This window comes from Cynoglossus semilaevis, chromosome 9, assembly GCF_000523025.1.
Source record: "Cynoglossus semilaevis isolate Cse_v1.0 chromosome 9, Cse_v1.0, whole genome shotgun sequence".
Classification (NCBI taxonomy): domain Eukaryota; kingdom Metazoa; phylum Chordata; class Actinopteri; order Pleuronectiformes; family Cynoglossidae; genus Cynoglossus; species Cynoglossus semilaevis.
The window spans coordinates 1,102,580-1,115,928 of NC_024315.1; the positions used below are offsets into that span (position 1 = coordinate 1,102,580).

The window sequence follows — 13,349 nt, forward strand, 5'->3', positions numbered from 1 at the left end:
GGGGGGGGAGGGTGAGGGGGGGCTCAGCAGGGGGGCCAGAACGGTGGTGTTGTTGAAAATCTACAAAGGCACCAACCATCATGTCATACCTGACGACCACCCCCCCCACACGCCTCTAGGGGGCCCTAGCGCCTGCAATCCTGCTGTGAGTGACTCTGACGTCATCAGTGTTAGCTCAGTTTACACAAGTTGAATCTATTTGTTTTGTAAATAACCTTAATGAGTTGACAGAAACAGAGATGTTGGGATAGTTGTTGGGAAATAAACATGGGGGTGGGGTTAGTGATGACGACATAAGATTGACAGCTGGATGGTCCAATGAAGGCCTGACCACAGGGATCTGTCAAAGTGGATCGATAATCTGATCTATTGATACAAAGCACACGGGCTCTTTCCAACACGCGCGTCATTTTTGTTGTTCTCGTACTCCCCCTGGTGGTCGAAATCGAGAGTGACTGAATGTACAGTGTGAACCTGACGCAGGTGAAATAACGTGAATATCCTGCGTGTGCGAGCTTCCGGATGTGGACGCTCGGTTTTGGTATTACCCCCGGGAGTTTTTGGGCTCGTAATTGACTGATAATCACAAAGAAAAAAAAAAAAACCAACCCTCTGTGGATTGTGTGGACCGCCGCGGGCTGTTCCAGAGACGAGCGCGCTCACCCACGGTGAGTCACAGACTCGCGGAGAGGGACAGAGTTCAGCAGCACTGCCTCCACACACAGTGATGAACGGCTCTGAGCACCTGCGGCTTTGAACACCGGGCCACACCGGGCTGACGAGGAGGAAGTCGAGGCAGAGCGGCCGCGTCGGTCCAGATTGATTTTATTTATTTTAAATACACATGCAGTTTATCATGGAAAAACCACGGAAAGCCCTGAGGATCGTGCGGACGATACGGAGGAAAAGCGAGGGCGGTGTTTACAAGATGTTGCCGAGTCCACGCCGTGAGTCTTGTGATTTTTTTTTTTTTATTTGATTTTTTTTTTCATGAATTTTAATGTTGATACCTGTCAGAAAAGTGGACAAAATAATTTTGACACCAGACGAAAACAGAGATTTCACTGTGATACGTTCCATTACATGTGTTATTGTTTGATGAATTTGACTTGGCAATATTTACAATAATAATTTTAGTAAAGAATGTAGAGGCTGTGGGGGTGGGGGGTGACGGCGGGGGGAGGAGGGGTTATTAGTGTTTATAACGAAACACGTTGATATCGGTCACACGAAAAAGTTTTCTCAAATTTTAAATCCAAATGAGTTCAGTGAAAGTTAAGAAGGAAAAAACTCCCCGAATGCATCAATATTTATAAATAATTCTGTTTTCACCAAATCAACAACAAAAGTAACATTAAAAAATATCTCTAGTTGTTAAAAGGATATAATAATAATAAATGGCAAAAACAACTTTATTTTATGACTTAATCATATCTCTAGTTGTTAAAAGGTTATAATAATAATAAATGGCAAAAAAAACAACTTTATTTTATGACTTAATCTGAATCAAAATAAAAGTCAGATAAAACTCAGTAATCTGATACTGATACAGTATCGTACCGACAACCTTAACTTATTTATGATATTTTGATGAAAATGATTGATGATAATCTGATTCTGATTGTTATTATTATCACAGTGTTGTCAGATCAAACATTAGGAACAACAACAAAACAAACACACGATCATTCTCTGCTAATGATGTTGATGATGAAGGCATTCATTTATGGTTAATTATGGGATCTTCTATTGTACAAATGATACACAACATAAAATTATTGTACAATTACGATAATTATCACCACAGTTTGAGTGTCTAAAATAGGTCACGGGTTCTCGACGTAAACACAAAGACATGTCAGCGCCGCGACCGCAGCTCTGATTCAGGGAAGGTTCAGGTGATTCAGGTTTGAACTTTTCCCCCCAGCAACCGTTTCACCGCCCTTCAGTCAAATGACTAGTGCACGTTGTTGTTACAGATGACTGGTATTTATTACCACAGTGCACAACATCGTACCAGAAGTCACTGCCTGTGCCGGGTGGAAAAAAAAAATCACATCTTAAACAGTTATAGATGATGGTAGAGTACACAGGTTTACATGTAAAGTCTGGACCGTCTGCCTCGTGTCCGTTGGCTTTTTACTGGCTTTGGACAAAGGTCGCTTCCTGTTCACATGATAGCAGTTGAACTGGTCTGATAATTACCTTTCGTCAGAGGTGAATTTGTGATCATATAAAAACAGCGCAGTATAAAAGTAATATTTTAAAATTAAATCTAACCTTGAACTGCAGCCCAGGATCCACTGAACAAACTCTTTATTTTATTTATTTATTTATTTTTACATATGAGAAGAGTGGGGGACAGAGAGTGCCCGGTGCACCATGGGAGCTCCCCCAGCAGTCTAGGCTGCGCCTGTAGCTTGTTGACACATCTCTACTGTTTCACTCGTTGGACTACTTCTACTTCTTCGTGACATTCCTAACTTCAGCTACATTTCTTCAGGTGCAAGAATGTCGACACACAACACAGACACCGAACATGACGACACGGAGGAAATGAAAGTGACTCACTCAGAGTCGGTCTAATGAGTTAGTACTCCATTAATCAGTGTTGGGGCAATTACTTTGACACATGTAACAGATAGTGATCACAGAACATGGACAGTAGACGTATCACAACGACTGCCAGACCCTGAGGTGATCGTGTTACTGACAGCAGGAACAACAGCGGCGGCCATTAAAAAAATAAGATAATGTCGTCCAAACATCCAATCACGTCTCAGATCTGTGGTCGATTTAAATCGTTATCCAAAAGACACGGAACAAGTGTTGTTTTATTGGCAGTTGTTTTTTGTTAAAATGGTTTCAGTTCAAATGAAACATTCCTTCAAAGTGAACTGAACAGAAAGTGAGCAGAGCTTTTTCAACAACCGTTCATTTCTGTGGAAAACCCCGTCACCTGCTGTTCAGTGTCACTTAAACTGATACGTAATCACACTCACAGTTTGGGGTGTGTATTGGCAAGTATCTGACAATACGATATGTTGCGATATACTGCAGTACTATAGGCACGACCATACGTTGAGATTTTTTTAAACAATAATTCATTTTCGTTATAGCAAACCATGAATATTTGACTGGTATTTGGTAATTAAAAACAAATGCGATACAGTATCAGGAAAGGAAACTCTTGGTGTTTTTTTAAATTATTCTCAAGGAAAAACTGAAAAGAGACATTAGCATATCCAAACCCTTCAGGGTATTTACTTAAATTTGCCTGTATATAAACTTATCTTTAAACTTATCTATATCGTAACAGAACAGATCGTAAATGAATTGTCGTCGGTGCATCATCTGTTCTTATGAACTGTGTTTGTGATCTTTTCTGTGTGTTTTGTCTTTTCTTTTAGTTTTAATGTGGAAGGGAAGGAAACGTGCAAAACACATCTTTCTCGGGATCCTGGCCCTGGTGGTCATCTACGTGCTCTTCCTCACCTTCGACGGCAGACTGACTTTCCAGCCCTACATGTCCACGACGACATTTTACGTGGCGTACCCCGGGAACTACACCATCATCATGGACAACACGCCTGTGTGTAGGACCAGGAATCCCTTCCTGGTCCTGATGGTCCCCGTCGCACCTCGTGGTGTGAAGTTCCGTCACACTATTCGAAGGACGTGGGGAAGTGAGAGAACAGTTCTGGGTCAGAGGGTGGACACCATCTTCTTACTGGGCCTCCCCAGTGGAGAGGAAACTGAGCAGCAGCAGGAGCTGCTCTTCTGGGAGAACGAACAGTACCAAGACATGATCCAGAGCGGCTTCCTGGACAGTTACCGCAACCTGACCATCAAGACCATGTTCATGCTGGAGTGGTTGGTCAAGAACTGCAAGAATACGTCGTATGTCATGAAGATAGACTCAGATATGTTACTTCATGTCCCGAACTTGGTCAAACTCCTGCTGGACCCCATCACGCCCAAACACAACTACATGTCAGGGCTGGTGTGGTGGCACAGCCAGGTCCTGAGGAACCCATTTAATAAGTTCTACATGCCCAGACACGTGATTGCGGAGCCGGAGTACCCACCGTACCCTCTGGGCATGGCCTACGTCATGTCCATGGATCTGCCCGAGAAGATCCTCAGTATCTCAACAGAAATCAAACCAATCTACATCGAAGACGCCTACCTGGGCATGTGCCTACAGCACCTGGGCATCTTCCCCACCGACCCCCCGGACACGGACTTGTACATCGTCAAGCCCGTTCATCCTCTGAGCAACTGCAGCCTTACAAAAGTTATAGCCGTGACGACGACGGGCATCGACCTCATGAACATTTACTGGGCGAGGATTCAAGACTCTGAAACCACATGTAATTTGACATATTATTACTACTACTACTAATGAGGTGAAGTAGAGGTGCAGTATAGAAATGACGTGGAACGGTGTCCTGTCTGTTTACCAGAAATGTAGTTTTGGCTTTTTTTTAATTTTTTTTTAAATTTTTGGTGACAAGATGAACTTTTGCTGAACCTGAAATATGTTTTCAAGTACAAATTGGAAAAAAAGTGTGTTTGTCTTAAAGACAAGGTTTACAGAAGGTCTTTATTAGGGATGTCCGATATGCCGATGATATCCGAACACTTGAGTTCCAATTCCGTTATCAACCAACACCGATATATAGGCCTGGTAATATTTATTTATTTATCTGTGTAAACCACTGTAAGAGTTGCTGACATCAGCATTCTGCCTACCATCCACTATGAGTATTAAAATAGATTAATAAAATGGGCTGCAATACTGCCATCTAGTGGCTTTCACTTTCATGTACAGTTGTTTTTTCCTCCAAATTTTTTTGGTGAAAGCCAGGCATTATCGGAGAAAGAAATCGGTAACAATTCTGACAGATATTACGTGATCATGCTAATATCGGGGGGCGATAATATCGGTCGGGATCAAGATAAGGCATCCCTAGTCTTTATTCTAAAGTGGGGGTTTTGGGTAGAATAAACGTGTTCTGGTGACAGGATGCATACGCACAAAAAAACCCAATTCAGTCCAGTTCAGTCTGCTCTGGTGTTCGCCACCTGCTGTTGTTCAGCGGTATTTTTCATTTCACTCCAAACACAGTAAACACTCGTCTGTCGTGACGGAGACTCGCGACACACTAAAGAGTAAGGATCGGAACATATGATGAACGTAACATGAACGTTTCATTTCCGATAGTCGACCTCATCGCTCGCTTACAGAAACCACTCCAAAAGAACACGACCGAGCCACTTGTTCGCAGTAACTAATATTTGAAAATAAAATTAACGCTTTGAGAAAAAAAAGGACTTTTGAGGAAAGATGTGCGATTTTATAAAATAATGACTTTACTTTTAGGTTGAAAAGTTCTTCTGAATTGTTGGTGGTGTCAAAGGGAAGTTGTTTTAAGGAAAGTGAAGCGCTTAAGTATTTTCTTTGTTCTTGGATCTTTGATTTCAAATATCTTTATTTTTTCACTTTCACTGAAGTTCATTTCCTGTGAGAGTCGGACCACAGGGATCAAGATAAGGCTTTTTATTTTAGCTAGAGTTTGGTTTTTTTTTGGCTAACGAGGTTGCTGTAGGTGGGAGCGAAACTAGAAAAATGTGTGGACTTTCTGAATTCTGTGCTGTATTTATGGGCATGTGTTTGGTGACGACATCATGTCAGTGTCTGAGGTTCTGTTGTTTTCATTTTTTTAAATAAATAAACAGATTTTTTATAAATGTGGTCTGAACACGTGCTGCTGCACTCGAGACTCAAAGTTACTCCTTGTTACTACGAAACACAGTATCCAGGTCCTTCATTGGCGTGTACTCCTACACCTCATGTGACGATGACACAACCCAGAATCAGAACAATAACCAGGCGTTACATAAAACATTCCGTCAGGTAAATTCACCTGCATTAAGGCTTCGGGTTTCAGCGAACCGTCGTACAGTCAGACTGACAGCTTGGACTGTGACGGTGACACCTATAGGCAGAAACTACTTCCGTTAAGTGGAAAAAGGGTGTGTGTGTGTGTGTTATGAGGTGTTGCGGTTCTTGTGGGGACACTTTGCAAAAATTGAAATGTTAAGGATCAATATTTAGTTTGAAGATAAAAGTAAAGTTTGTGTCAGAGTTCGGCAAATGGTAAAGGTTACGGTGAGGTGATGTTCACTGTGTGTGTGTGTGTGTGTCTGTGTGTGTGTGGGCCGCATGTTGGGGTTTTGTGGGCTGGAAGTGGCCCCCGGGCCATATTTTGAGACCCGTTGACATGGTATCTGCTCTATGACCGACTGAAAAACGAGTCCAGCTCTGAACCGCTGGACCACCGTCCTGGAGTCACGACCTCAGCTGCTGTTTCTCTTCTCTCCTCGAAACGTTTGTTCGAAGTTCATGTAGAAAAACAATTCATACATCCTGTCTCTTTAAGGAGGTTTTCTTCATATTTATATAGATATTTACTGTAGATGTTTACACAGGGACAACAAAGGATGGGCTCGTTACCAACGGGTAATCCTGAAGACAAAGAGGACATTGTTTCTAAGTGTGTTTTCTTAGTGTGTAATCTCTGTTGCCATACAGGCGTTGTTCTGTTGACACTGTTGACACTGTTGACACTGTTGACAGAACAAACTAATCTGCCTGTCCTAGTGTGATTGTTGTTTCACAAACGGTTGAAACAGTCAGTGGCGCTGACCACATCAAAAAGACACTGGGTTTTTATTATCTCACACTTCAAGACAGATTTAATAAACAGGTGATGTATATGTGGATATATTTATATATATATTTTCTTGGTATGTACATGTGGGGAATACTTTAAAAATATATTGATCATAATAATTTTACCATGAATGTTTGTTTTGAATGTTTCAGACAGACAGACAGACAGACAGAGAGACAGACAGACAGACTGACAGACGGTCAGGTAGATAGCAGTTTATTAGTCCCTCTGGAGTTAGATAGCAGTTTATTAATCCCTCTGGAGTAAACAAAAGTAAACAAACCAGTAGCTGAAAGTGAAACGGACAAGACGCTACGCTTTGATTTTATTGACAAAGAAGCATTTTTAATGAAAAAAAAAAAATTTCAGTGTGGTAGAAATATATATTTATATATATACACATATGTGTGTGTGTGTGGGGTGTCGGTGGCTTCAGCAGCGACGACTGACAACAGCTGCTGCTGCCTGGTGTACGAAACCATGGTTGCTGCCCCCATGTGGTGGCAGCACGGTAGTGCAAAGGGTTGAAATATACAGGATTCTAAAACAGCAGTGTGACAGAACTCTGTAATCCACAGGTCCAACTTTACAGTTTGAGGTAAATTTTTGTTTTACTTCTATTTTTCATTGCATTTTAAATCTAAAAAAGTGATTTAATTTTCCAACAAGCTCGATAAAAACAAACATCCTTGTCTGGTGTTTGGTGTCATGAGTGAGATCACAGTGATGAGAGCTGATTATTGCTAAGAAAAATTAAAATAATATTTGTATGGACTCACTTAGACTCCTGAAAATCCTTCAACATTTTAAACACAAAATAAAATCTCAGTCTGTGCCTCTGAAGTTCTAACACCTCACTGCTGTTCATGTCTGAAGTTCTTTGACTGGCAAATACATAAGCATGTATATATATATATATATACTGTATATATATACATATATATGTTATATATATATATATATATATACTTGATACTTGCTTATTCATCAAACATGAATCGTTGAAACTCATTTGTCTGTGAGTTCTTTTGCCAACAAACGTTTCAAACACATTCACATTTGTTTGACTTTTACAAAAGGTTCCCACCTGAGCAGAAACCTTCAAGACAGACCAGGCCACACAGCGCCCCGCAGTGGTGAAGTGTACAGACTGCCTCACCGTCAGGTTGACTTCATTCTTGACCTTTATCATTTACTTTATTGCTGATGTGCAAAAAGAACTCGACCTCACTGTCTTTTTCTGAGTCCGTGTGTTGCGTCCGAGACGTGTCGACTGGTGATCGGAAACGATCACAGGAGATCTCACAGCTCAGCATTTAGTCTGCGGGTCTTTGATTCTGTCCCAGTAACTCTTCATCAGTCTGATGTTTGGTGTCGTCATGGCGACCACCCTGGAGAGGTTGCAGTCGCTCAGAGGATGCTCAGGATCCACCAAGAACATCCCCGGCTCCGGGGGGTTGATGGGCAGAATACCTAGAAACTTCAGACACATGCCCAGGTAGGCGTCCTCGATGTAGATGGGTTTGATGTGCGTGGAGACGCTGAGAAGTTTCCCAGGAACGTCCAGAGACATGATGTAGGCCATGCCCAGAGGGTAGGGAGGGTACTCGGGCTCAGTGATGACCTCCGGTGGCAGGTAGAACCTGTTTCCTGGGTCTCTGAGAACCGGGCTGTGCCACCACACCAAACCTGACATGTAGTTCTCCTCTGGAGTTCTGGAATCCACGAGAAGCTTCACCAAATTAGGAACGTGGACCAACATGTCTGAGTCTATCTTCATGATGTATGAAGTGTTTCTGCAGTTTTCAACCACCCACTCCAGCATGAACATGGTCTTGATGGTCAGGTTGCGGTAACTGTCCAGGAAGTTGCTCTGGATCATGTCGTGGTGCTGCTCGTTCTCCCACCGCAGCTGCCTCTGCCGTTCCCTTCTCCTCTGGTCATGCCCAGTAAAAAGAGGGTCTCCACCTCCTGGCCGTGGACCATCTTCTCACCTCCCCAGGTCTGCCGGATGGCGTCCCGATCTTCCACATTACTTGGTGCGACTGGAATTATCAGGATCAGGAACGGGTTCTTGGTTCTACAGACGTAAGTGTTGTCCATGACGACGGGGTATCTTTTTGGGTAGGCCACGTGGTACGGACCGGGATCCTCAAACTCCGGTTCTTCATACTCTTCAATGTTTTCGGACAAATTGTTACTGACGTATGAAACCTGAGGCCTGTTCCACATCTCCCATCTCCTGTCAGTGTTGATGTAGATGATGTAGATCGTAGCCAATCCCAGGATGCCGACAAACATGTGTTTGATCTGCGATGTCTTCCTCTCCATTAAAGCTGGAAAAAGAAAAGAGAGTCAGTTTAATCACATGACTGGTACAGTACAGTACGGTACAGTACAGTACAGTACGGTACAGTACAACAGCTTTAGACACTGCAACCTCCCTTGTACCATGGACCGGTATTACAGCGCCATCGTTGGAGGATGATTACATTTTCAAAATAAAACATCTCGTAGACTTTCTTCTGTAATTTGCAAGATGTTTGACTTGTGATTATGTCAGTCCTGTCGGTGATTTCACTCTCAAATCTTAGTCCTGGGTTCTTGGCAGGACCCAAATTCAGGGGTGGATTTTCGTTGCGTCACAACAAAAAAAAAAAAAAAGAAAAGTCGTCGTAGGCAGACTGTATGAGACATCTGTCGGATTTTAATGAGAAATACCTGAAACATGGCTGCTGTAGTTGTACGACACTTCTTTAGACACTGCTTCACTGTATGAACAACAATTGTCTACAGCACCACAAGGCCACTAGGGGGCCTCATGTGGTAATCCTCATGTGGAAATCCTGCGATCCAGTTGTTTTTTTTTCCGGGTTTTATTTCTGTCTTGATTCATTAAAATGTTTTAATCGCACGCACTGTGAGTGGAGTGTATGTTATAAACGTTATAACAGTACAATAAAGACGAAGGAGTACAAAGGGTGAGAGAACGATAGAGTGAGTGAGTGAGTGAGTGAGTGAGTGAGAGAGTGAGAGAGTGAGAGTGAACGCAGCAGCAGGTCCGACCGGCTCCGTCACTGCTGTTAAGTTGTTGAGTCACAGAAGAAATAGGTTGATTGTTTAAAAAACAAAAAAAAAAGAAACCTGAGTGGTGGCACGCTCACAGATTAGCACGCTCACAGATTAGCCTACCTTACCTTCATCTTCAGCCTTGCGGCGTCCTGTTAGCTTACTGGCTTCCTTTAAAAATGCCAGTGAACAATCAATGAAGCCAAATCATCTGTAACATGGGTTATAACATGTGCGTTTACAGCACCCCCTGCAGACGAGGTAGGAGACTTACATGCTTTGCACTTGGAAATACAGCACATGGATACATAAAATGGTCTGAGGACAAACATTCAGATTGGTAAAAAAAAAAAGAGGCAAAAAAGAAAAATATTCCTGTCTTTTTTGCTGCTCAGTGTGAACATAGAACCCACTCGACTGGAAAATGTGGTAACAGCTTCACGCCATCTTAGGTAACAGTTAAACAGGTTTTTTCTTAACAATGGTACATGACCCCATAGCTTCCACGCCATTCACTGTCATACTGACATGTGTCCACCGATGGTGCTATTGTAACGTGGAGGGTCTTGGCCGACGTCTCTATATGGAATTTTAAAATTAAACCTCACCCAAAAAAAAAGAAAGAAAGAAAAGAACCAGAGGGCGTGAGAGGTCATGTGACTCAAAACTGCCATCAATTAATGAGTCGTCTGATTCCAGTGGGTTATTTTTAGGTCTGACAGAGTAGACGCTGTAATTTAAGACATCAGAAAAGAAGGATTTGTGACAAGCAACAAAAGACACTGAGCTCCAGTTCTAAGATGTTGGAGAGAACTGTCAAAGACTCTCCTCACCTGGGGACACTAAAAGGTCCCAATACTGGAAAACAATATTTTTGTTGTGGAGCAATTTTATACTTGAGCGAGTATTAAATTCAAGAGATGTTTATAAAATCACGTATACTGACTTTACGGCTACAGGTTTTCATAAAAACACGCACGATGTATGATAAATACTATTACATTTAAATAATCACCTATTATACAAAATTCTACACATGAGTAATAATTGAGTTAAATTAAATAAAAGTAACTGATTAAAAATATTTTTTTTAATTATTAGTAATTTTAGTTTTTAAATGGTTTGATCAGGTCCACAAACTCTCTATTTCTATTCTTTATCCTTAGAAAGAAACACGTTAGTTTTGCATTACCGCCCCCTACAGGATGTATCATTCACTGGCGAACACACCCACCATACAGTTGCAAGAACAATTAAGGAATTAAATTATTAAAGTATATTTAAAAATTAGCAGTACACCCAGTGAGTGGATGGTGTTACAGTGGATGAACACAGTGAAAGATAAACATTTTCTTTTTTTTTTTTTAAATCCCGTAATTCAGACTCAGACCGCGGTTTCAGTGACTGCTTTATGACTTCTATCCCGTTCGTGCTGCATCACAGATCGACTTTAACGTCATGTTGAATTTGATAAAGACATAGTGTCAAAGACCACGGAGTCATAAACTTTATCGGAACAGATATAAACGATTGTAAATGATGGAGGATCCACGGAGCCACAGGTGTCTGTGTCACTGTCACTCTGCCAACTCACGTTTTCAGTCACAAGATAAAAAATATATAACTAATAATACACACACACACACAGAGTGAAATGTGTTAAAATATTTGAGGTTATCAATATAAAAATAACTTACTTCACGGACGAACAGTGGTTTTGATTCGTGCGCACTCGGTCGTTTCGACGCCGATTCATCGAGTGCGTTTTCACAACAGTTTAATAAGCGCTTGGACCTGAACTCACTGTCCTGCCGTACCTTCGCTTTAGGTCCCGTCCCGAATCCTCTCTGTCGGTCTGCGCTGTCCACTCTGTAGCGGCTAATGCCCCAGGGATGGCGCTGTCGACACAGAGGCGAACAGAGTTACAGCAAGTGCCAGTTTCAGCCCGCGGCGACCGAGTGATTGGAGCCAGTGCCTCAGTCCAAAATAAGTGACTGTGCAGGAGCGCGCGCGCACGCACACACACACACACCTGCCCATTGTCTGGCCACGACTTTAGACTGGAACTGGACCCCCCCCCTCCTCATCCCTCCCCCGAAATAAAATCACTCACCCGAACAACCTCGGCCCACACCCTGTGTCTACGTTTTCTATCATCTCTCTGTTTGTAAAGCTCTCAGTTTAGAGTTTCACCCACAACTTCATTGTTCACGAATGAATAAGGCCTTATGGGTAAAAAAGAAAGAAAGAACAACAACAAGACACAGAGCAAACGGAAGGACAGGAAAGAGCTGATGAGTCAACAGGTCAAGTTAAGGTGGAAATAAATACTGGTGCTGTAATCTGTCCTATATATTTATTTATGTGTCGTACAGTAACAGTTTATATGTTGTACTAAACTGTACTTTGTACAATATACATATATTACATATTATATATGTATACGTATATATAAATATATAAACTGTCATTTGAGAGATTTGTGGTTTGCACTTATTTAATTTTTTTTTTTTAAAGCGTCCATTTTGATTAAAATTAAACGTTTAATTAAAAAATATATCATCAATGCTGTGATTTAATCACAGTTTTTTTCTTTCAATTTGTTTTTATTTTTATTTTTATTTTATTATCGTCCTTTGGTTAATGGTCCCAGAAACAGGGTTGAGGGTGAAACTCCTTTTCTTCCTTCACAGAAAACCCCGTACGTGTTAAACTGGCTTGAGGTCACGTGATTGTTGTGACAACACCACGAAAGTTGTTGAAAGTTTTTTCTTATTTATTTCCATAACAACACAAGAGGTGGTGTCGTTCCAGAAAGTTCTCACCCGTGACTTGTGTTGCCGAAGAAATAACCAGAAATGACCAAAATCATTTGCCGTTTATGCTCAACACAACCCCCGTTACATTTATTATGTCGTTATTATTTCAAAATGCAACAATACATATTTTTAACCAATTAACCAGGTTTGTAAAGTAAATGAACTTACATGCTGGACTTTATCATGTAAAACACTGAGTTTTATATATTTATATTATAATTTTATAAAGGGAATATTTAAAATTTCAAAGTAATTTGAGACCAATTATTAGAACTATAATTCAATCCGTTTATGGATCAGACGCGTTGCGGCAAAAACGTTTCTGGAAATTCCATATTTCCACCACTAGATGTCGCAAATGTCTACATTTTTAATGGAATTAGAGTTCATACAACACACCTTCGAATCCAGAACAGTTTTTTAAATTGTTTGATTCGTTTTATTTTCCATTAGCCGTGAAGAATATTGTTTTTTTTAATCAAATAATGTAAATGTACTACTTTACAAACTCCTCTTTATCGAAATTTCTTTTTATTTTTAATGTATTTTTTTGTAAATAGAATAATCTTTAGCTGTGTATTATTTAACTTTGTCGTATCAGCACCGCTTGTCTGTTTCTTTTATTATTTATTATTTATCGTTTGGAAAACCTGACCTGATACGAACAAGTTTAGGATTTTTTTTTAAAAGAAATTTAAAGTTGAGTGGGAGTAAAGTTTAT

The 13,349-nt window shown here is 41.0% G+C and overlaps 2 protein-coding genes across 3 annotated transcripts in view; one reads left to right on the forward strand and one right to left on the reverse strand.

Moving 5' to 3' along the window:
* Window positions 1-6,823, forward strand: part of LOC103383221 (beta-1,3-galactosyltransferase 2-like) — a 59,901-nt gene extending 53,078 nt beyond the window's left edge. The window contains exons 1-2 of one of the 2 annotated variants that reach the window (XM_008316270.3): window positions 101-947; window positions 3,411-6,823. In XM_008316270.3, the coding sequence (XP_008314492.1) occupies window positions 845-947; window positions 3,411-4,405 (1,098 nt within the window). In that variant the 5' untranslated portion in view covers window positions 101-844 and the 3' untranslated portion in view covers window positions 4,406-6,823. Of the gene's footprint in view, window positions 1-100; window positions 948-3,410 lie in introns of those variants that run through there. The other variant, XM_008316271.3, reaches the window with a different exon arrangement.
* A 295-nt stretch (window positions 6,824-7,118) lies between these two features.
* On the reverse strand, window positions 7,119-12,480 carry LOC103383223 (beta-1,3-galactosyltransferase 2-like). The gene is given in 3 exon segments (XM_025058843.1): window positions 7,119-8,663; window positions 8,666-9,076; window positions 11,627-12,480. Coding segments are annotated over 2 exon segments (1,020 nt in total). The 5' UTR covers window positions 9,072-9,076; window positions 11,627-12,480; the 3' UTR covers window positions 7,119-8,049.
* Between the last annotated feature and the right edge of the window lie 869 nt (window positions 12,481-13,349).